The 26178-nt window shown below is 42.6% G+C and overlaps 1 protein-coding gene across 1 annotated transcript in view; it reads left to right on the top strand.

Moving 5' to 3' along the window:
- The window catches only part of LOC311240442 (tubulin-specific chaperone D-like), a gene marked incomplete at its 5' end in the record, with an annotated part of 97657 nt that overhangs the window by 39049 nt on the left and 32430 nt on the right, over positions 1-26178 (top strand). The window contains 6 exons of the mRNA XM_084329025.1: positions 161-317; positions 20101-20158; positions 20265-20294; positions 21768-21853; positions 24978-25058; positions 25925-25998. Of these exons, the coding sequence (XP_084185151.1) occupies positions 161-317; positions 20101-20158; positions 20265-20294; positions 21768-21853; positions 24978-25058; positions 25925-25998 (486 nt within the window). The remainder of the gene's footprint in view (positions 1-160; positions 318-20100; positions 20159-20264; positions 20295-21767; positions 21854-24977; positions 25059-25924; positions 25999-26178) is intronic.

Consider the following 26178-nt stretch of genomic DNA (forward strand, 5'->3'; position numbering starts at 1 on the left):
TAAATTGAACGTGTTGAAACTGGCAGATACCCTGATGTATACACATAGCTGTATAAATGATGACAAGATGAACAACATAACCATATTATATCATTCAGCCTTCCGGGTAGGAAGCGTAACTTGTATTCCTATAGAGACGAGCTCTGTCCTCTGCTTGCAGTCGTCCCCGTCATCCTGAAGGCGCTGACATACGAAGAGAAGAGGGGGGCCTGCAGCGTGGGTTCAAACGTGCGTGACGCCGCCTGCTACGTGTGCTGGGCCTTCGCCAGGGCCTACGAGCCCACAGAGCTCAAGCCTTTTGTCACCCAGATCGCCAGGTGAGTCCTCGTCACTGTCATATGGCACAAGTACAGCGCAACAAAAAGTGGTTTGGCATCTAACCACAGTGCAAATGTAACCGTGAAGTGCAATAGTAATGTACAATGTACATGTGATTTTAAACTGGGTATAAAATATATAAATAAGTACTACTGAGTAATAGTGCTAATCAGATGTATGTACAGAGTTGTAGTATTAATATGTACAGTGATACAGGTATAAAGACACTATTGTAGTAAGTCATACTGACCAGCAGCTAGTAACTAGTAAGAGTAGGTAAGGGATATGTACAGTTATAGATATAGTATCTACAGATATGTAACAAGTGTTATATGCACAGACAGATGTGGATATATATATATATATAGACGGTATATATATGGTATATACAGCACTATTGTACATGCTATCATACAGTTATATCAATTATATGCAGGTGTATAAGGAGGTATATAGAATGATTATGTGCAGGTATATTCAGACGTACTGTATATGGATATATACTGTATATATACTGTATATGCTGTAAATACAAGTATTTAAATGTATATATTATTTACGCTATATACAGCACTATTGTACATGCCTACTATTTCCTACTATTTATGCATAATAATCATCTGCGCCGCGTGCACGCGGCGTCATTTAAACAGCGTACCGGCAGTTCTGATATTACGACTGCACCCCTGATTACAGTGTAAGGCAGTTGTAGAAAGCAGTAGGAAGGTATTCATTTGTAGTAGGCAACATAGTGCAATGTTTTTCATGTCAAATGTATTTGTAATTTTTTTTCTAACCAAACCAGCAAAACATTTGAATATTTCACATGGTAGCATAGAATAAATCGTGCAGGCTTTACAGGTGTGTTGATAATAATAATAATAATAATAATAATAATAATAATAATAATAATAATAATAATAATAATAATAATAATAATAATAATAAACTTTATTTGTATAGCACCTTTCATACAAGAATTGCAGCCCAAAGTTCACAGCAGTAATGTAGACATAAAATAGACATAAGCATAAAATCGGCATAAATATAGACAGGCATGAAATAAGAATTGACTAAATAAAAGCAATATATAGTGCAGACATACAAATAAAATGTATTTGTATGGCCCGACAACACACGTTAATGTCCCCATGGGCCGGACACGTCTTCTTTAACACATTGGACGCCAGACCCGAGAAAAGTCGGGTTTTCATCGTTATTTCTTTTATTCGATATTTCCATTCATAATCCATCCATCCAGCCTGATGTTATCATTGGGAATGGGTCTGAGATCGCAAACGTCCAATACCGACGCCTAACGCCTTGCGGCCGGTATTGCACATCCTTGGAAACCCTCTGTCTCAGGCCCTGTTTAGACGGAAACGCTAGCAGGTGAATCCGCAAAAATATTTTTTCGGATGTGCCTTTCGTTTATACGGAAACGGCGTTTTTACGGGGTGAAACCGTAAAAAAGTGAGACCACCTTCCAGGGTGGAATTCCTAGAAACGATAGACCTTTGCGCTCTCATCTAAACTGTCAAACCGCATAAAACGATGACGAAAGGGTTGTCATGGCTCTCGTCGCGCATACTGCTTACATCACAGGCATGCGCCAGTAGCCTAGAAGCGTAAACAAAGCGAACAAGCATGTCTGATTCTATCTACGGACTGGAGATCACCTGAAGGCTACATTGGCAGTACTTTTTTTTGGGCAGTACAAGAATCTGTCCCGCGGACTGGAGCCACTGTCTGTGAGTGACTCTGCTTTGGTCCAATCACATTCCTCACCCACAGTCTGCGAATCAGAGGCAGAGTAGGGCGGGTCTTCACAGCACGTCATGTGACATATGCGCCAATCGTGTGACAGCGGGGCTCAGTCGTCTCGGGTAGTTACAGCTTTTTCTGGTCAAGTATGACCGACAGAAACAGGTTGAATGGGGGTATAGATGGGGGGAAAGACACTCTGAGAAAATACGGCTAGTCCGGGAGTCGAACTCGCTACCCCAGATCCGTGACGCGCACGGTTGTCCCTGACGCCGAAATAGCGTTCGAGGTACGCGGTGAGCTACTGGAGCTCCCCAGGAGTATACATTTTTAGCTTACTTTTGAAAATATTTTGTGATCTAGCCTCCCTAATGTCCATAGGTATTAGGCAGGGTGTTCCATAGCTTTATCTAGCCTCCCTAATGTCCATAGGTATTAGGCAGGGTGTTCCATAGCTTTATCTAGCCTCCCTAATGTCCATAGGCAGGGTGTTCCATAGCTTTATCTAGCCTCCCTAATGTCCACAGGCAGGGTGTTCTATAGCTTTATCTAGCCTCCCTAATGTCCATAGGCAGGGTGTTCCATAGCTTTATCTAGCCTCCCTAATGTCCATAGGCAGGGTGTTCCATAGCTTTGGTGTATAATTCACAAAAGGCTGTATTCCCGATTTATTGTTTACCCTCATAACTGATCTCAAATTGTGTTTAGAAAGGTACGAGAGTGATAGCATGTGTATGCGTTTCATAATAACTGATCACAGATGTGTTTAGAAAGGTTGCAAGCGCATTGTTTACCCTGATAACTGATCTCACGCTGTGTTTAGAAAAGCTAGATAAGTGCTTCTCACCACCTTTGGGAACCATGCGTTAAAACATATAAAGAGACTAAAGGTTTGCTGTGAAATGAATAGTAGAAATTGGCCCGTTTCCAGACTAAATAAAGAGCTTAATAGCTACTCAGTAACAGTGGAAAGAACCTCCACACACACTGTAACTAAATGTTTGCTTTGAATAAATACTTGTATGTGTTTATTTGACAGACTGAGCACATTAACCAACATCAGTAATACATAATACATTAGCTAAAGGCGACTAAACATGTAAGTCGATAATTAAGATCCTGCAGTGATGAACTGCTCAGGTCGTCGTTGTGACTTTCTGGTGTCGTGGAAGATTAAAATACGATAATGCGCAGCAGCCCCGGTTTACGGGCGATGCTAATGACATGCATTTAAGATGTCATTCGTTACATCAGGTTGAAGTGTTGGAATTTGACGATCGCTGCTGGGCAGACGACTGATGGTTGGCTTATAAATCTTGCTTCTGCCCGAAGGCTGGCACCGGTCCTCTTGAGATGAGAAGAAATGGGTTAGACTGAGACACACAGATAGTCCACAGGGCGTTTTGTGTCATCTCAGTTCAACCGATTTTGGACGGAAGCCATATGGCTTGGCTTTAAGCATTTTTTTACTGCCTCAACCCAGTTTTTCTGTGTCCCTGTTCCCCTGATCTGTCTCGGCGTTACCTATTTGATCAGCACACGTACTTGTGTGACTCATTAGTCCTCACTTAAGGTTTTTTGGGACACTGTCTGGTAGTAGCCGTTCTAAGTGACTCCAGGTTATGGACGTATGACCTCTTGCTGCAAGGTTATTCAGAATCAGAAAGGTCTTTATTGCCAAGTAAGCTTGCATATACAAGGAATTAGAATAAGAATATAATATAATATAGACAGGGCTGTACAATTGTGCAGGATTGTAGTAGGGTATATACACTAAGAATAAAAATATAGTGCAATTGTGCAGTATTGTGCAATGTGTATGTTCAGATGCTCACAGTTTGGGTGTGTTAATGTAACACATTGTGACAGACGCTTATGTTCTATAGTGTCTATGGGGAGAGGAGATGAGAGACGGTGTCCCATTGCCGCACAAATCTACACAAATACACTTTCAAGGTCCTTGACCTGGCATACCATGCAGCGAGGGGAATGGCTCCCTCCTACCTCCGGTCAATGGTCTCTAACTACGCACCCTACAAGACCCCTCCGTTCTTCATCTTCTGGCCGCCTCAGACCCACTCCTATCTCCGCTCCTGAGAAGCAGGCTATATTCTCAGTCCTAACTCCACAATGGTGGAACAAACTTCCCTTCACAGCTGAAACCCGGCGTAGTTTTTTCCGCCGTCGACTAGAAACACACTTCTTCAATCAATATCTGAAATAAAAATTAATACATTTAAAAAAGAAAATATTGATAAGATAAGATATTCCTTTTATTGATCCCCTTGAAAAACTCGGGGCATCATAGCAACATGGGGGAGGGGGGAGGGGACGTACAGGTATGGGCAGGGTAATTGTAGAAAAACATAAATTTAGGCAATAAAATGTGAAATATATTAAATATACTGTATGAGGAAAAAATCAGCAGTGTAATCAAAGTGTATGCCCTATCGGTTATATTATACGTTACAATAAATATAGGCAATAAAGAATTAGAATCTGAATATATATTATGAGCAAGGGTAAAAGTAAACAGGTATACACAAGGTACCCTAACTGGCATGATATGAGTCATGCATTGTAGTCTGTGGGTTTGGTGGTCAGAGACAGTCAGACACACTTAGTGTAATATGTCTATATTCAGAGTGTAACACTCTGCACAATATCACTGACCCTTTAGCTGCCAGAGATGCACCCCTCCTGCTGACTTGTTGTTCACAATCTGTAAGTGGCTCTGGATAAAAGCTTCAGCTAAATGTGAATGTGAATGGTGACTCTCTGTCAGGCTGTGGCCGTTAATCAGAGGTGTTAACACTTCACAGAGGACTCTCTGGAACTGGTGTTTTTCAAAGGACAAAGAACACCTCACACTGAAACACAATCGGGTCTGACTGAGAACGAGTTGGACGTGTACGGCTTAGCAGCAGGGAGGGTTTCACCAGCAGGACTGGGAGACGGAGCAAGCACAGACCAGTAACCGATGGGGGGGGGGGGGGGGGGGGGGAGCTGTGAGTTGGAATAGACTGTAAGTCCAGGGCCATTATGTTCTCCGATGCAGGGTTGGTTATTTATCTGCCTAGTTACAAAGTAGGAATTGATAATTATTCCAATGTTTTGATTATCAGGAGTTCTCAAACTTTTTTATACCACAACCCCATTTTATTTATGATTTCTTTTGGCGACCCCACACTTAATGTATCGCGTAATTTCAACTTGGAAATAAGGAATATTAAAATAAAAGCACACTTTGTTGAACTTGATCGTGCATATTTATTAGAAAATGAAATTGGGCGCCCCAGTGGCGAACCACATAGCGCGCTGAGTCGCGGCACGGCCGACCCGGGTTCGATTCCCGGACCCGTCGTTATTTGCCGAATGTCTTCCCCCCACTCTGTCTCCCGTTCCTCCTCTCTCTCTCTCTACTGGACTGCCCAGTAGTATAAAGCGATAAACGCAAAAAAAAAAAAAATGAAATTACAGCACTATGTTATCAATGAAATTAATTCATATTATCAACTAAAGCAACGGAATTGTTTCTGTATACACATTTATAAAGCTAGGCATATTTAGCCAAAATATGTTGCCAGAACATGAAAAGAAAATGCGCTCACGTGCGCTTTGGCGGAGATCCGCTTCTACTCTGAAAATCCGGCCCCACAGAGGTATGTTGATGAGAAGGGAACAAGCTTTCTCAGCGCAGCAGTACACAACACTGGGTACTCGTTCCGGACTGATATCCAGAACTTTGCGAGGGCCTGTCCAGTGAACATGACTTTCAGTAGCTCGTCACATGAAAGACGAATTACCCCAAAATCTCCGCTGATTAACCTGGAGTGTCACTAACGGAGTTTAGTAATCCAGCTCATTATCAGCACATTTCTCTGCCAATGGGTTGTTTTTGTCTGCAAGGGAAATCTGTGCTTTAATACTCTGCCTCGAGATAACCACCTCACTTCAGCTGGTTATGTGCAGAGCCCATTTCATTGCGACCAACCGGCACCGCTTCTGACAACAAACCTACCGGTATCCATTGCAAGTCCAGGTTACACACAAAAGACCAGACCCCCGGCCCCCTCCCGCGATTATACATGCGCAGGATGTAGTGAGATGTGTATTGGAATACTGTGTGTTGGCCTCCGTTGATGAAGGGGCGAGACATGGCAAATACTTTTTTTAACAAATTCTTTATTGCCTATATCTACTGTACTGTATAATATAACCGATGGGGCATACAGACCCTCATCTGCACCTTTGTTTACATTGTTGATTTTTCTCTTATTTGTATATTCAGAGTTAATTATATTGTTTACACTGTTACGAGCTGGCTCAAGCTCACAACAAGAATGGGGAGACACAGGCACAATTTAAGAAATAACAAAGAATTTATTTAAACTATACTAATCAGCAGCCAATATATATGGGTGAAGTGTAAGTGTAAAATCAAAGGAAGCAACCAAACAACAAAGGAACCAAAACAGGTGGAGATCGCCAGAGACCAGAGGCAGCCTCTCTCTATATCCTGACTGGGAGACACCGACTCAGGTGTGCCCCAATTAGCCTGACGAGCCTCCCCCAGCTCCGCTCTGCCAGCTCACCCCACCAATCCTGTGAAGCAGGGACACGTCTAGTTTTTTACCAACCGGTTTCCAGTTCCGCGTTCGCATTCTGCGATCTGATTGGCCACTGACGTTTCTGGTGCGATCTGATTGGCCACTGACGTTTCTGGTCATGTGACATGTGCGCCCAATCGCGTGACGCCTGTTTCTGCGCCCATTTCCGCCTCGAACAGCCTGCAAACTACCTAACGCCTAGTTTATCACTGGTTAAGCTTAGGCGACTCTTTCGAAGTTGGTTAAGGTTAGAGTTTGGAATCAGGGCTGGTGTTCTATCGCCCTGCTCTAAGACAAACTCTAACCTTAACCAACTTCGAAAGAGTGCCTAAGCTTAACCGGTGATAGAAAACAGGCGTCACACGATTGGCGCAGATGTCACACGACCAGAAACGTCAGTGGCCAATCAGATCGCAGAACGCGGAACTGGAAACCGGTTGGTAAAAAAACTAGACGCAGCAGGGACACAGAGCAGAGCATGCAAACACAATGTGGGGGAGGGTCGTCACAATACTGATTATTCTTCCTCATATTCTTATATCCACATCTAATTGTATTGCCTATATTTATGTCTTTATACTATTACCCTTACATTTAGCCGTTTTAGCGATTTCTCAACACAAATTGATGTAAGTGTTCCTTCCAAGATGGCAACGGACATCCGTGACTCCCCGCCCACTTCACGTTCTCTATTATTCTGATAGCGCTCCTGAGAAGCTTGTCTGTTGCCCCTATGTTTTTGTTTTGTAAGATAAGAGAGATAAGATATTCCGGGCGCCATAGCAGCACGGGGGAGGGGGGAGGTACAGGTATGGGCACATTAACTAATTCAGGGCCAACCACGAGATTAGTCGGGTTAACTCGCCATGCGTTGCGTGCCAAGACCCGAGAAAACTCGGGTTTTAATCGTTATTTCTTTTATTAGCGATATCCATTCATTTTTCATCCATCCAGCCTGACGTTATCATTGGGAATGGGTCTGAGCTCGAAAAGGGCAAATACCGCCGCCTATCGTCTCCCGGATGGTATTGCACATCATTGGATTGGATTGGATGGGACTGTGCATCAGAAAAAAAACTCCGGTCCGGTGTTTCCCTTCTCGGGCAAGCAGTATCGTGTTACCACATTCACTGGCGAGGCTGGGAGAAGGGTCGATTATGTGTTTTGGACTATAACGTTGGATCAATAAAACGCGATAAATATTTGGAATGGCGATCAGGAATTGGATTAATCTTTTTGCAGAACATCTGATGTGAGGGACTAAACACGTTTCGCAATTATGCCACATCAATGTGGAACGCCCTACCCAAAGCTGTAAAGGAATGTGAATCCCTACCCACATTCAAAACCGCTCTTAAAGAGCACCTACGGGAGGCTGCAATTCAAAACTGGCCACCGTAAATGCCCAAACCCCCCACCACCTCCTAATAGACAGTCTCCTCCCCACCCCACCATTGTGTGTATTGAGCCGTACTGTATTGTACCCATTCTGCAATCTGTTAAATAAAGTTTTCATTCATTCATTCATTCATTCATTCATTCAGGTAAGGACTCTATTTTACCAGTATTGGGTTAATCAGATGTTTTTTTCTCCGCCATCAGAGCGTGTGTGTGTGTGCGTAACGTTAGCGCTGACCAAGTCATGGATAATCGATTTTTCAGCCCGCTTCTCTAGCATGCATAAGGACACATATACTATCGATAATCTAGCGTTTATTTGAAAACTATTCATAAATGTGTTTTGTGTATTCCACTAAAGAGCTATTATCGCGGATTTCTCTGGAATCGAATCGAATAGAAATCTCAAACTATACTCGTATTCAAAACGGTATAAATCGAAAATGTACCAATGAAAAAACAATCAGTTTCGTACATGTTGACTGCAAGCAAGTCATTGATAAGCGACGGGTGTATTAGACCCATCATTTAAGATATAGTTTAAGCGTTCGCAAATTTCCCCGTCCTCCCATTGACTAAATCGCTGGCACGGAACGGCCTAATTTGGTCATATGGGCGTGGCTCTGAATGTGTTAATAGTAGAAAGACATAAATATAGGCAATACAATTAAATCTGGATATAAAAATATGAGACAAATAAACAGTGGTGCAGATGAGGGTCTGTATGCCCGGTTCTAGACAATGCGTGTGTGTGTGTGTGCCGCCCATTGCATGTCCCATGTCGTTGCATGCCAAATAAAGACCTCTCTAAAGAGGTCCTTTATTATTATTATTATTATTATTATTATTATTATTATTATTATTATTATTATTATTATTATTATTATTATTATTATTATTATCTATCGGTTATATGTTACAATAAATATAGGCAATAAAGAATTTGTATCTGAATATATACTATGAGTAAGAGCGAAAGTAAACAGTATATACAAGGTGCAGTATACACAAGGTACCCTAACTGGCACGATATACGTCATATGTTGTAGTCCGTGCAGGTTTTGGTGCTTAAGAGTCAGACACTTGAAGTTGAAGTTTCTCTCTTGACATTTTCTGAAGCAGCTTTTTTTCCCCAAGACCTCCAAACCATATTATGTTTATATGGAAATAATTATTATTTCTGACCTGCTATTACATCAAGTGTCAACATTTTAGTTAGCTAGACTAGATGGGTATCCAGATGGCGTCTCTCGCAGGGGGAACGAATCTAGGAGAACCGAGGTTGTGTTGAACTTTAGGCACCAGAAAGGGAGATAAGTAAGGAGAGGGTGATAACAAAAGGTCATATTATGCCAGAGAGAGAGAGGATCTTGGTATCTCTTTGGTATTTCACCTTCGAAGAGAGAGGCCTTCTTCGGTAGCCTTCTTCTGTATTCAGATGGAGGAGAGAGAGTGCACTTCTGTATTCAGATGGAGGAGAGAGTATGCACTTCAGTATCCAGATGGAGGCGAGAGTATGCACTTCTGTATTCAGATGGAGGAGAGAGTATGCACTTCAGTATTCAGATGGAGGAGAGAGTATGCACTTCTTTATTCAGATGGCGGAGAGAGTATGCACTTCTGTATTCAGATGGAGGAGAGAGTATGCACTTCTGTATTCAGATGGAGGAGAGAGTATGCACTTCTGTATTCAGATGGAGGAGAGAGTATGCACTTCTGTATTCAGATGGAGGAGAGAGTATGCACTTCTGTATTCAGATGGCGGAGAGAGTATGCACTTCTGTATTCAGATGGAGGAGAGAGTATGCACTTCTGTATTCAGATGGAGGAGAGAGTATGCACTTCAGTATTCAGATGAAGGAGAGAGTATGCACTTCTGTATTCAGATGGAGGAGAGAGTATGCACTTCTGTATTCAGATGGAGGAGAGAGTATGCACTTCGGTATTCATCAAGAGTATCCCCTGTTCAGCTTAATGATATTGTAACTGTTTATGTCAATAAACCTGTGTTCTAAAGAGAATACTATAGTATAAACACAGAGTCCTGAAGGACGGGACAAGTAACATGAATTAAAAGTCAACTAAATCTAACAATGGGTCACAAGCATTCAGAGCTGGGAAACGAGGATAGTCTATGAATATCAAAACCTTTTTCTAAATAGATACAAAAAAATAAAAAGGTTTATTCTCAGAACTTCCGTCTATAGACGAAAACAAAAACACAGAAGTTCACTCCCTTAAAAATACTTGTGATAAACTGTTCATCACAAGAAACTTCAGTTTTCTATTGGCTTAATTTAAGGACAATGCCAGTCTTTTTGACATGTGGGTTCCATGTCATTCTTGTCTTAATAACAAAATCTTTTACCGTTACTGAATTTCTTTTTTTGTTATTTTCTTTCACGGCCACCAGTGTGCCTGAAAATGTGGCTTTAACACCACATACACATGTACATTTAGTCATTTAGCGCAGGGGTTCCCAAACTTTTCAGGCCGGGGCCCAGAAAATAAGGCGTCAGAGAGCCGCGGCCCAATGCACATCGTCTGTTTTTTTTTTTTTTTTTTTTTTGTCATGCGACCGATTTTTTAAGCCAAATATCACTTCAATCCTATTAAGTTAGTTCAAGTTAGTTATTCATTTATATGTGCTATTTATGAGAGGGCTAACTTGTTGCAAAATAATAATGATAATAATAATAGCCTCATTAAAATACTATTGTTGCTTCGGTTGTTTTCAGCGTTTTATGTGCATAATCTGTTATTTAGTTTGAAATGTTCGTTGAAATAAGTAGATTTTTCGTTTTTGTTTATTTATTAAGTTAATATAAAACCATATAGTCACATTTTAGAATACTATAGAATAGAATTTTAGAATACAACTAGAAACACTGTCCTGGCCTGCTTCTAAGTTCAGTGGCCTGACAATTTTTTTTTTAAATTAAAATAAAAAATAAAAAAATAAAAAATAAAAAAAAAAATTTTTTTTAATTTTTTTTTTAATTTATTTTTAAACTCATCTCGCGGCCCATCCGTGGCTGCTCGCGACCCCGACTTTGGGAACCACTGATTTAGCGGACACTTTTATCCAAAGCGACTTACAAGTTCTGTACAAGTCAGCAGAAAGGGTACAACTCTGGCAGCATTAAGCCCAATCAAATTCAGATCCCTTTTTGTTAAGAGCATTCATGAAAACCATTATAGGAAAACTGTGATGTAGGCAGTTTTTCTTTAAGCAGAACTATTAAATTACCAAGCATATCTCACGGTCACAAACATTGAAATGGTTTTCAAGAACCTTTGTGTTGTCCTCGACGACCAGTTGAACTTCTCTGCTCACATCGCAGCGACAACCAGAACCTGCAGATTCTCCCTGAGCAACGTCAGAAGGATCCACCCCTTCCTGACAAAAGAAGCCACCCAACTCCTCGTCCAATCAACAGTTATCTCCCGCCTCGACTACTGCAACGCACTGCCTGCTGGCCTCCCGGCCACTGCCACCAAGCCTCTTCAACTCATTCAGAACGCAGCGGCCCGCCTGATCTCAAACCTACCGAAGTCGGCCCATGTCACCCCACTTCTTAGGGACCTGCACTGGCTCCCCATTGCTGCACAAATCCGCTTCAAGGCCCTCAACCTGGCATACCGTGCGGTAAAGGGAACCGCTCCTGCCTACCTCCGGTCAATGGTCTCTAACTAACTATACACCCTCAAGACCCCTACGCTCTGCATCTTCTGGCCGTCTCTGACCTACTCCTATCCGAGCTCCGGGAAGGTCATCAAGGAGAACCTGCCTTTTCTCAGTCCTTGCCCCACAATGGTGGAATGAACTACCCACCCCAGTTAGGACAGCGGAAACCCGTCCAATCTTTCGGCGTCGACTAAAGACGCACTTCTTCAACCATTATCTGAAATTAAAAAAAAATTATAATAATAATAAAAATAAATAAATATATATATCTAACCCTAACTAACCTTACTATCATGCACTTGTCCTAATAAACTAACCTACACTGTAGCACTCAACACTTTGATGAACATTGTTACTCAGCTGATAGAGTTGTACCCTTCCTGATGGCTTGTCGTACAGAACTTGTAAGTCGCTTTGGATAAAAGCGTCAGCTAAATGACTAAATGTAAATGTTTTACTAACTTTAATATACTTGAAGTTTGCGCCCGGCGCCGTGCCGCTATATTATCAGGGAAATACAAATATCTGATCAGTACTCTGTGTCGGCAGATAATCAATATTAAATGACTCTGATCAGGGGCAGAAAAACTTGATCCCTACTCTTTAAGAAATGCTGCTCGGAAAAAGATGGCTCCTATAAAGCCATACGAGGCTGACAAACAGCTCTTCAAGTTAAAGTTTTGTTTTATTTGTCACACATAAGGTACATTACAGTGAAATGCTTGGTTCTGTATGAGCCCCCTGAGATTGTTCTTCACACAGTAAAAAGAATAAAGACCAAACACTATACAAAATATACAAAACTAAAGTACAAAATGCAACAAAATGCAAAAACAAGGGGCAAGGGGCCCTCGTGTGTTACGTTAACCCTTCCTCTGCCCGCGGCAACGTCACTCTGCAGGCAACGAGTGACTCGACACTCTTTAGAGCCAGAAGAAGTTTGAGACTATTGGCAGCGGTTGGCCTCCTCCTCCGCCGAGCGTACAGTACAGTACGTGTGTGGACCTGTGGGCTGCGAGGGCTGTGACTGTGCAGACCAGCTCGGCAGACTTCAGTTTGAACCCCCTGCAGCCAACCCCCCCCCCCCCCCCCTGCCAGGTTTCGCCTGTCGCTGTAGGTTTCGGTCGCCGCTCCTCTGGCTCCTCCGGCACCGCGGCTCAGGCAAGCTGGGTCCTGCCGCTGACTCATCGTACGCCGATGATGACACCCTGTGTGTCTCAGCGTCGAGAGTGGCATCACGCAAGGAGTTGCAACTTTTGTCACAGACGTGGGCCACACACACACATGGACACACACACACACACACACACACACACACGCACGCACGCACACACACACAGTGCAGTGTGCATACTGCACCTTGTGTATATATATCTACATAGTATATATTCAGATCAATAAAGGAAAATCTTATGTTAGCTTATCTTACACACACACACACACACTTACTCACACATGCACACTCTTTCTTTTACACAGACAAAAACAATACAATGCACTTTTTAGAAAAGGAAAACCAAAAAAATAACTAATAATAATAAAGACTACATGGGTCGAAAAAATAAACCCGCTGAGAACCCACCCCCCTTCGAGGTCCAAACCACTGTCTTCACCTCAATCTATAATGGATTTCAACTGCACCGCCAGACCGCTTCACGCTGCAATTGTCACCTCCTTCCCTCCATGCACACGAGATGCACACGAGATGCACACAACCTCTCAGTGCAGCTTCAGGCCCGTGTTTCACTGGCAGGAGGCAGGGGGGACTATAACATGCATAATGCATATAATCCACTTCGCGAGAACTTGAGTCTTTGGAATGCTGACACTGGAAGGGCAATATTTCCAGCCACCATGTCTCCAAAGACATTCCATATTATATCTCATGTCATCGCTTTGATGACAGATATACGAGACGGGGCCGACGAGAGCGTGACAAACTCACAGCAAAGATCTTTCTTTAAAAGGTTGTGTCAATCAGTGAGATGTTATGGTTATTTATATATTTTTTTCGATAGTCACATAATAGGTATTCTGGATGTATAATGGGGTGGGTGGGGGTAATGTTTTATTTAAATGGTTATTTAGGGGTCAAAATGCCCCCAGGGATAAAGGGTATAAAGTAAATTTGAGGATAACAGGAGGGTTAAGGTGCTTTTGTGTGTCTGGCTGTCTGCTCATGTGATAATTCAGAGTTAAGCCCACCTAGCCCACTGAGTTAAGCCCACCTAGCCCACTGAGTTAAGCCCAGCTAGCCCACTGAGTTAAGCCCAGCTAGCCCACTGAGTTAAGCCCACCTAGCCCACTGAGTTAAGCCCATTTAGCCCACTGAGTTAAGCCCAGCTAGCCCACTGAGTTAAGCCCAGCTAGCCCACTGAGTTAAGCCCAGCTAGCCCACTGAGTTAAGCCCACCTAGCCCACTGAGTTAAGCCCACCTAGCCCACTGAGTTAAGCCCACCTAGCCCACTGAGTTAAGCCCACCTAGCCCACTGAGTTAAGCCCACCTAGCCCACTGAGTTAAGCCCACCTAGCCCACTGAGTTAAGCCCACCTAGCCCACTGAGTTGAGCCCACCTAGCCCACTGAGTTAAGCCCACCTAGCCCACTGAGTTAAGCCCACCTAGCCCACTGAGTTAAACCCAGCTAGCCCACTGAGTTAAGCCCAGCTAGCCCACTGAGTTAAGCCCACCTAGCCCACTGAGTTAAGCCCACCTAGTCCACTGAGTTAAGCCCAGCTAGCCCACTGAATTAAGCCCACCTAGCCCACTAAACAGCCATCTGTCGTGCAGCCAGCCCTCCCAAACACATTTGAGCAGCAATGAAGGGAGGAATGTTGAGGCCAACCGCTTGTAATCAAGTTGACAACTTTCAGCGCTGGAGGGAAGTCATATTTAATCATACAGCGACGCTAGTGGCCTCCAGTAAGTTGATGCAGGCATCGGTCCAACTTCACCTGCTAGCCTGGGAAAGTGCCGTTTCCCCCTGCAAAACTGTAGACATGGCCTTGAATTATGAGTAATGGACCTATCTCAAACCCTGCCCTCTTTCCTGGAGTTCCTGGAGTTCATTCCATGAGCTAGAGGGGCATCATAGTAAAATGAATAGAAAATGGGGAGAAAAAGTGGATTAAAAAAAAAGAAAATGCACCCACTTTGTGATTCCTCGCATCAAGGCTTAACCCTTTCACTGCCACACTACAGAAGGTTAACCCGTCTGTAGTGTGGTAGTGAAAGGGTTAACCTTCTGTAGTGTGGTTGTGAAAGGGTTGACCCTTTGTTGCGTGGCAGTGAAAGGGTTAACCTTCTGTATTGTCGCAGTGGACGGGTTAACCCTTTGGTAGTGTGGTAATGAAAGGGTTAATGCATTTGCTTGATTGTATTCATGCATCCACCATGGAGGCCTCGCGCAGAGCGTTTGAGCAGTCGTCTCTCCCTCTCTCCTACTGCAGAGGGTGGGGCGACGTTTCACAGCCAGACAGCCTCCGTCCAGAGAGGAAGTGAACCAGCCGGTCCTAATTAACACTCATCATGTTTCCCTTAATGTATCCCATAAATAATCTCCTAATCTCTTAATTGTTCCCTCAGCACTTGAGTCTTTCTTTTAGTGTACCTTAGAAAACAAGTCAAATGCGTCACCTCATGGCGCCTGTGCAGCCCCCCCCCCCCCATACCATGTAAACTAAAATAAGATAATCCTTTATTAATCCCCTTGGGGAAATCCGGGTGTCAAAGTTGAAGAAACATGGCTTGGATTCAAAACCAAATTCACAACAATACTTAACAACATGGCACCCCTAAGAACCACCAGGGTTAAAAACCGCGCTGAGCCATGGATGCACACTGAAATACTGACCGCTATGAAAACCAGAGACAAAAAATGCTTGGAACTTCATAAAAGTCAAACAAAGCTTACCAAAAGCTCAAACAGTGAACTCCAAGCCCACGTGGTTGAACAAAAAATTCAAAGAAACAGACTAAGAAATGACGTAAACACCATGATCAAAACCGCAAACAAAAATTTCATCAATGACAAAACCGAGGAAAACAAAAACAAACCCTGCGAACTTTGGAAATGACTCAACAACCAACTAGGCTGCAGCAAAAAGCTTAAAACCAGATTTACAAACATAAACATAAAGACAGAAAACACTCATCACAGACAAACTGGATGTGGCCAAATACCTAAACATATTCTTTACAAACATAGCCACAACACTGGTTAATAAACGACCCTCCCACTCAGGGCATTTTGGGGTAGAACACATAGTAGCATACTACAAAAACCTAGGGGTCCGCAAAGACGACTTCAAACTTGAAATGATAACAACAGCTGAGGTACTCAAAAAACTGAGCGCCCTCCAACCAAACAAGGCCACTGGCCATGACAATATCCCCTCCAAATTCCTCAGAGACTCAGCAGCCGCCATCACCCCAGTCATCACACACATAATAAACCTCTCCATAAAACAGGGACACGTACCCAAAGACTTCAAAATTGCGAGAGTAACCCCCCTGCACAAAAAGGGCAGCAAATTAGACCCAGGCAACTACCGCCCTGTTTCTATTCTTACCTCCATCTCGATAGTCATGGAAAAAATAGTATACGAACAGGTCGAAAAGTACCTTGCGGAAAAAAATCTAATCTATGAATTCCAATCTGGCTTCAGAACATCCCACTCCACTGACACATGGCTTCTCTATTTGAACGACCACATCAAACAAGAGGTGGAAGCGGGCAAATACTGCGGCATGGTGATGCCTGGACCTACAAAAGGCCTTCGACACTGTCAATCACTCCATTCTGATTGACAAGCTAAAAGCAATTGGTTTTGATAGTCTATCAGTGAGCTGGATGCAATCCTACCTGGAGGGGATTGATTGATTGATTGAAAAGTTTATTAACAGATTGCAGAATGGGTACAGTACAGTACAGCTCAATACATACAATTGTTAAGGGGATGCAGACCAGAGAAAGACTTTCGTCTTGTTTACATCAGGGTCCCCCATTTTCAATTCATCATAACATATATGACATACATGACATACAGATAGACAGTACTGCTACATCTATACATTTATGACATATCAGATTTGCAAATACAGTACTGTTTGTGATACAAAAGTGTCCAGAAAAGGAGTGTATATACATTTGGCGTAGAAACTGTACATTGGAGGAGGTTGGTTGGGTGGGGTTGGGTGGGTTGGGTGAGGGCTGTACATTGGAGGGGGGGGGGGGGGGGGGTTGGGTAGGGGACACACACATTTTACACTGTACATTGGAATATTGACAAAGCCTAACTTGGTCATTTACTGTACAACTAGGTTAGGACATTTGTAGGGGCCAGTTTCGAATTGCAGTCTCACGTAGGTGTTTTTTGAGAGTGTTTTTGAAGGTGGGTAGTGATTCACATTCCTTTACAGCTTTAGGCAGGGCGTTCCACATTGATGTGGAGGGAGAGAACAGGTGGAGGTAAACGGTACCCTACCCCCCTCCCCCCCTCCCAGTAAACTGTGGTGTTCCACAAGGAAGCATACTAGGTCCGCTACTGTTCCTAATTTATGCAAATGACATGTCGTCAGCTTGTGACTGCAACTTGTTCTTGTTAGCGGACGACTCAGCCCTGCTGGTCTCTGACAAGAACAAGTTACAGGTTGAAAAAACCCTCCGCTCGGAACTAGGCAAAATCTGCACCTGGCTCACTGATGACAAACTATCATTACACATGGGCAAAACAGAGTCCATTCTCTTCGGTTCAAATAACAAACTCAGCAAGACCGACGGCTTCTCAGTTACAGTGGGTGACAATATTGTCACAAGGAAAGATGAAATTACATACCTAGGTTCCATCCTAGAGGCAAATCTTTCCTGTGACAAAATGGCATCCAATGTAATAAAAAAAGTCAACCAACAAACTAGATTATTGTACCGGATCTCCTCTCTGGTAAACAAGAATACCCTGAAGACTCTGGCAGGAGCACTCATTCAAGGGTACTACGACTATGCTTGCACCTCATGGTACCAAAGCACCTCAAAGGCGCTAAAAACAAAATTACAAACATCACAAAACAAACTGGTCAGACTACTGCTTGACCTTACTCCTATAGAACCCACCTCACCCCTGCCCACTTTGACAACCTAGGATGGCTTAGAGTAGACAACAGAGTACAGCAACTTGCAATGGGCCTGATCTACAAGATACACTACACGACTAAGGTACCCATGTACATGTCAAATTACTTCCCAAAGGTCAGTGAATACCACGACCACAACACCAGAGGGAGCTCCACAAATCATGTGAAACCCAGATTCGGCTCAAACAAGGGACAAACCACGTTTCGCAATTATGCTGCATCAATGTGGAACGCCCTACCCACAGCTGTAAAGGAATTTGAATCACTACCCACTTTCAAACCACTCTCAAAGAGCACCTACGGGAGACTGCAATTTGAAACTGGCCCCTGTAAATGTCCTAACCCAACCCCCTCCAATGTACAGTAAATGTCCTAACCCAATAATACACGAGACCCTCTTCTTGGGACCAAGTAAGGTTTCGTGGATAATCTAATGTACAGTTACCCCACCCTGCCTACCCACCCCACCCCACCCAACCAACCACCTCCAATGTACAGTCCCCCACCCCCCACCCCACCTACCCATGAGTTTGGCTGAACATGCTCTTCATTCTGGCTAGCTCCTCATAGAGGGGGTGAGAGGGGTTCTCCAGGATGGCTTCTAGCTTTTTCCTCATCCTTCTCTCAGCCACCACCTCTCTGAACTCCATTGCCTATACCCTAGGCTCTGTTACCCATACTATACAAACTATACGTTGCCTATACTAATTGTATACCTACCTACTGCTTTCACTGTCTACAACTGCCCTACACTGTAATCATAACTACCTACCTCATACTATAGTCTACCCATATAACTCTGTATGATAGCATGTACAATAGTGCTGTGTATACAGTATATATACATGTATATGTATATGTTTATATTTACTGCAGATATGTGTATATTAGGGATGCTCGATATTGGCTTTTTTACCGATACCGATATACCGATATTGTCCAACTCTTAATTTTCGATACCGATATATGCAGGGTTCCCCCCCCCCAAAAAACTGAATAATTTCAGGTAATTAACATTACATATCTCTTGTCGTGTAATTAACACAACATTATGCATACTTTGACAATAAATAAAATAATAATTAGTTCTTACTTGCTTGCCTGGGTAAATAAAGGTTAAATAAATGTAAAATAAAAGAAAAATATAAATATATTTTTGAAAACCGATACAGATATTTTCCGATATCACATTTTTCTGCCAATATCGGCCGATAATATCGGAAGGCCAATAATATCGGACATCCCTAGTGTATATATATGTATTCATAATCTGTCTGAATATACCTGCATATAATCCTTAATAATACTACACTGTACATACATCTGATTAGCACTATTTCTCAATAGTACTCATTTATATGTTTTAGACCCAATTTAATCACCTGTACATTACATAATACTATTGCACTTTACTGTTACATGTGTACTCTGGTTGGATGCCAAACCTCTTTACTTGTGCTGTATAAATAAATAATTGATTGATGGTGCATCGGGCAGCGGGCAGCGTCGGATTGATGGGCAGCAAGTCTCTTTACGAGTTCCATGTGGAGGGCTTCCAGTCTGTCCATAGCTATCGGGGGGACAAAACCTCATAACTCCATTTTAATATATATATATTTTTTTATATAAATCAACTCCGTAGATCATCCTCCATATGTGTGTGTGGGTTTTACAAAGTTTAAACAATGGGAAAGCATTAAACCGATCATCTGTCTAAACCTCCTAACTCTATTCGCCCTCAAATCTGTGTTCGTTTTTTTCATCTGCTGAAAAGTTGGGTTTTTGGAGTTATGAGGTTTTGTCCCGCCAGCAGCGATTACGGTTATCGTGTTTCCGAATTAATCTTGTACAGATCCAGATCCCGATAATGAATACATTTGAATCTAATCCAATACATTTTAGGGGAGGGGGGGTACAGGTCTGGGCAGGTTAATAGTAGAAAGACATGAATATAGGCAATAAGATTAGATCTGAATATAAAAATAAACATTGTAAACAATATAATTCAATATACAATATAACAATATAATTCACTCAATATAGAGTGTAATTCACTCAATATAGAAATATGAGAAAAATAAACCGTGTAAACAGAGGTGCAGGTCTGTATGCCCTATCGGTTATATTATATGTTACAATAAATATAGGCAATAACGAGGCTCATAACAATAACATTATGTTTCTCTCCGCAGTGCCCTGCTCATCACCGCCCTGTTCGACCGAAACGTCACATGCCGGAGAGCCGCGTCGGTGAGTGTTTGAAGTAAAAAATAATAACTCTTCCCGAAAATCTGCTCGACTGATCTAATTCGGCGACAGAACATCTGTTAAATCTCTGTCTCTCATTTTGTCCTAGGCTGCCTTCCAGGAGAATGTCGGAAGACAGGTTTGTGACCACAGATGCACTTTTAAGTCTCCTTCATCACTAAGAGATTTACTGATTTTAATTCTATTCGCTGCCTGCCATCCGAGGACCTGCTTGAACTTGTCTTATTATCTCAAGTCAAAATAGTAGTTCCTTTAAAAAAAAAAAGAAAGAAAAAGGACCCAGTTGACCTGAACTCGTACCTTGGCCACAGGGCACCGCTGACGGTTCATTTGATAACGCATTCAATTCATACAGCGCTTTTCTGAGTATCCAAAGTCGCTTTACACACACAGACACACAGACACAATAAAGTCATTTAATAGATACAGAATAGAGTAAAACATCATTCTATCTACAAATATCAACAATAAAATGTAAATGATTTACAATGTAAACATTTACATTTAGTCAACGCTTTTATCCAAAGCGACGTACAAGTTATGGAGAGTTTCAAGTTTCAAGTTTCTTTAATAGTTGTCATACAGAAGTACAGAATACTTTCATACAAAATGCTTCTTACTGTTACGCTCCAGAGACTGTGCTAGACAAGATAGTATCAAATAACATAGTATAGCATGTAATTTAGAAGTAGAAAATGAGGTCACAGTGTTCAGTATAGACATATGTACAATGTTCGATGCAGAATAGACGTAACTGAGTTACCATATAATATACAATACTATGCAGTGTACTAATGTACAGTACTATATAGTGCAAAGCAGAAATGGGATGAGGTACAATTTAGGTACAATTTACAGTAAGGTGTACGAGTTGTAGTGCAATCCTTCATCAATAAATATAAAGTGTGGGGAGTGGGTGCTACAGTGTGTTTGTTTAAAGTGAGTGTGTGCTATAAAGTGTGTGGAGTGGGTGCTACAGTGTGTTTGTTTAAAGTGAGTGTGTGCGTGTGGATGTGTGTGCTATGTGCGTTTGATGGTTGTTGTTGTGTAGTGTTCATTGTTCGTTTAGCAGCCTGATGGCCTGGGGATAGAAGCTTCTTCTGAGTCTTTCTGTGCTCGCCTTGAGACTCCGGTATCGCTTGCCTGACCGCAGCAGTTCAAAGAGAGCATCCACTAACCTTCTTACTGTCCTATACTACCATGCACTCCTCCTACTATACTAATATATCTTATGTCTATGCACTCAATACTGCAGCACCCAAGTTTCAGCACTGTTTGATCATTGTTACTCAGCTGAAAGAGTTGTACCCTTCCTGCTGACTTGTCGTACAGAACTTGTAAGTCGCGTTGGATAAAAGCGTCAGCTAAATGACTAAATGTAAATGTAGAACAAGTCAGCAGGAAGGGTACAACTCTGGCAGCTACGGGTCAGTAAGATTGTTCAACAAACAGTGTTGAACTTGAGTGTTACAGTCATTGAATCTTGAGTCAGTCTCCTAGTCTGTTGTCTGGTGTCATTCCTAATCTGGTGTCATTCCTAGTCTGGTGTCTGGTGTTATTCCTAATCTGGTGTCATTCCTCGTCTCCATAGGGCACGTTTCCTCGCGGCATTGATATTGTGACGGCAGCAGACTACTTTGCTGTTGGGAATCTCACCAATTGTTACCTGATCATCAGGTAAGAGACGGAGAGCTTCACACAGGGATGAGGGACAGCCCCTCACATTGTTTGTGGTATATGACATTAAAGGTGCTGTAAGGTTTTGTTAAAATAAGTGTTAAATAGCTCTACATTCGGACAGTCGTCACTGATATAGAGTGTCTGGTCAGTCTCTCAGTCCCTCCGCTCTGCAGTAAACACAAAATAAATGTTCTGGTATCCCTTCCCACTTTATCCAATATTATATTACATAATATAATATATATTTTCTTAATACCACTTCCAGCACCTTTAAGTAGCAGTTTGTGGTATATGACGTTCAAATAATGAATTGAGAGGTATCAAAAGCACCCATCCTCCTGGAACACTGCTGTAGAACTTTCAGAATCTAGTGTCTAGGTCAGATGCAGAAGTAACCTGCTTGAAGCGCTCCCTGCTTCAATATTGTGTGTCGTTAAAAAATCCAATGCTGATTTATTTGGCACATATTCTCACGCACACACATCTAAAAACGTGTTTGTACACATTTGTTTAGTTTTGACAGTTATTGAGGGTAAATTAGTTTGAATATGGCCACCAGTGATGTGCCGTAGGGGACGTTGAATCCTTGTGTTGTGTTAATTTAATTATATAGCTAAAATTTGAAGCGTATAGGGACTGCTACCTTATCAATTCATTGAGATGTAATTACCACAACGCAAGGATTCAACGTCCCCTACGGCACATCACTGGTGGCCATATTCAAACTCATTTACCCTCAATAACTGTCTAAACGTGAGCAAATGTGAGCAAACAAGTTTTTAGATGTGTGCGTGAGATTATGTGCCAAATAAATCTGCATTGTTTTAGTTTTCTTTGGGTGAAGTGCCCCTTTCACCAGAAGACGGTCAGCAGGCAGCTCTAAAAGCAGCACTTTCAGACCAAAAAGGCCAACGTCAAGTGTCCACCAGACAATATGAATATGAATATGAATAGATCTTTATTGTCATTGTTACAGTTGTTACAACGAAATTTAAAAATGCAACCCTAGGTGCTAGTAAAAAAATAAAAACAGTCCTAAACACAGTATTAAATGTAAAAACAGGGGTGGGGCATAAATAACATTAATATAAACAGGGGGGTGTAAAAGATAATTGCACTATCCCTAATGTTGTGTGTGCGTGTGCGTGGGGGGGGGGGGGGGGGGGGGGTGCAAGGAGACCTGTTGTTTTAAAATGTAGCTGAGTTTAGTGCACATATGGCCCTGGGATAAAAACTAAACTTCAGTCTGTTAGTCCGGGTGGGCATGACGCTGAAACGCCTGCCCGAGAGCAGCCGCACGAGGTGCTTGTTGCCCGGGTGGTGTGGGTCCTTCACTATTTTTACTGCTTTTTTGAGGCAGTGGGAGTTGTATAGTCCCTCCAGTGAGGGGAGGGGGCAGCCGATGATCTTCTGGGCCGAGTTGACGACCCTCTGGAGCGCCCTCCTCTCTGCGGCTGTGCAGCTGAGGAACCACACATTTATGCAGTAGTTGAGGATGCTTTCCACGGAGCAGCGGTAAAAAGACACAAGCAGGTCTTGTCTGAGGTGGTAGTTTCTCAGTACTCTCAGGAAGTAGAGTCTCTGCTGTGCCTTTTTTACTATCGCCGTGGCCGTGGTGTTGATTCTCCAGGTCAGGTCATCCTCCAGGTGGACACCCAGGAACTTGATGACCGAGACTCTCTCCACACATCCCCCGTCGATATACAGGGACTGTATGTCGGTCTTCTTCCTCCTGTAGTCCACGATCATCTCCTGGGTCTTTAGCTTGTTCAGCTGTCCTTTCAAGCCGTCCTTTAAAGGCGTCCTTTAAAGGAACACGCCAACATTTTTGGAAATTTGCTTATCGTCTTATCCAGAGAGAGGCGAGAAGATAGACACCAGTTTCCTCTCTGTGTGCGTTCAGTAGAAAGCTATCTGGCTGCACGTTAGCCTAGCTTAGCACAATGAATGGAAGTGGGCATATCCGGTTAGCCTAGGCATTGTCCAACTAACACCTCTCCCGAAGGCTAACCGGCACTGTCCGCTTCCATTCATTGTGCTAAGCTAGGCTAACGTGCAGCCAGATAGCTTTCTACTGAACGCACAGAGAGGAAACTGGTATCTATCTTCTTGTCTCTCTCCGGAGAAGACGATAAGCGAATTAACCCCAAATGTTGGCGTGTTCCTTTAAGAAGCGCTGTGTCGATTTACAACATGCACCTGTAGCATCTCAGGAATGAATTCCCTCTTGTGAAATGCCACTTGGGGAGTGGTGGTGCCCCCACCCCTTTTGTACTACTTGTCACCATTGACACAAGTCTGTCACCAGCATGAGAGCAAACATTCCACGGCTAACAAAGGAGAAAGATACTAGCCCCAAGGCACAAAGTACCGGAGCATCGCGGCTACATAGAGAACCGTACACGTAGAGATCCAGATTCCCCCCCGGTGTATCCCGTATAACTCGGTATCCATATCTGTCTGTACATACCTGCATATAATTCTTCTATATACCTACATATACACCTGCATATATAACCCATACCAACTCTGTATGATAGCATGTACAATAAGGGTGTATATACAGTATAATATATATATCCACCCACATCTGTTTGTACATACAGTACCTGCATATAATCCTTCTTACATATCTGTAGATACTATATCTATATCTGTACATACCACCCCTTACCTACTCTTACTAGTACGCTGCTGGCCAGTACGACTTACTACCATAGTGTCTTTATACCTGTATCACTATCACATATTAATACTACAACTCTGTATATACATCTGATTAGCACTGTTACTCAGTAGTACTAATTGATATATTCTCAGTAGTACTAATTGATATATTTTCTACCCAGTTTAATCACCTGTACAGTGTATATTGCTATTGCACTTTACTGTCACATTTGCACTCTGGTTGGATGCCAAACTTCTTTTTATTGTATTGTACTTGTGCTGTATAAATAAATAAATCTGAATCTAATCTAGTCAAAAATGAACATTGTGGCTTTTTGTCTAATGTTTACCATTGATTTGACATTGATAAGACGTACCTAGAATAACCCTTGTGTCAGTGTGTGAATGTTTTAGCAGTGATGCAGCTGATGTTGTGTCTGTTCTTCCTCCCCAGCGTCTACATAGCCAGCTTCCCGGAGTACACCAAGTCCATGATAGACCACCTGGTGGCCATGAAGATCAACCACTGGGACGGGTGAGAACTCACACGGCCGCGTCATTAGACATGTCATTCACTCCATTGAAGACAAACAGGGTTGTATGCATATAGCAGGTGTACTTAATAGGGATGGGCGTGAGTCATCGCCGTGTCAACTGAACTCGAGTGGTTTTTGAGGGTGCTTTATAGTTTCTTTATAAAAAGTATTCTGGTTACCACCAAATACGTCAACCAATAGTGCCCGTTTGTGTCATTGAAACCTGCGAGGCGTGAGTTGTTGCAGGACGTTGGAAGCTGTGGAGCATGGAAAGTACACTTTCACATTACTGTAAAAAGTTTGTTAGCTTAGCGTTATCTACAAGGTAATAACAGCGGTTTGTGTTTGTGCTTTTCCAAAACTGTGCCAACAACATGTCGCCCACTTTGCGTAGCGTTCATAATAATAATAATAACTTTATTTGTATAGCACTTTTCATACAGAGGTTGCAGTTCAAAGTGCTTCACAACAGTAAAAAAATACAGGCATAAGCGAGCATAAAAATAAAAAATGTAAATACAAAGAGATAGAGAGGTAGCAAGGTTAGGCAAATCACAGTTCTTCAACAATATAAATAATAAAATAGAATAGACTATTGATACGGACACGCCGTTCCATGAGCGGAGAGACCTGCTGCAGACAGAGTGGAGGTAATTATTACAAATGGTAACCGACCGCTTTGACCGACGATAGCATTAAGCGTCGGGTATATTTCTCTACATTGTTATGTCCGTGGAGCGCCACCTAATGCCAATCGGTAGCGGTTCACGCGAGTATCTCGATCCGGGAAGACGTTACTCATGCCCATCCCTGGTACTTAATGTTAATTGTGAATCAAATCTGGGTGATCTTTTGTGCTTCACAGAGCCATCAGAGAGCTGGCGAGCAAAGCGCTCCACAACCTGACGCCTGAAGCCCCTGATTATATGGCCGTGACGGGTAAACAATGTCATCTTACCTGTTCCCCGGGCCATGGAGCACCTGAGGAGAGTCATTTGTTTAGGAATCCATTGTGACAACAGCCCTAAGGCCTAGAATGTACTTGAAATAGACACTACAGTAGTTGTATGTGTTTTGTTTTAATTTAGTTTATCCTATATATATATATCCATCCAACAC

This window comes from Notolepis coatsorum (genome assembly GCF_963971535.1).
Source record: "Notolepis coatsorum genome assembly, chromosome: 14".
Lineage (NCBI taxonomy): Eukaryota > Metazoa > Chordata > Actinopteri > Aulopiformes > Paralepididae > Notolepis > Notolepis coatsorum.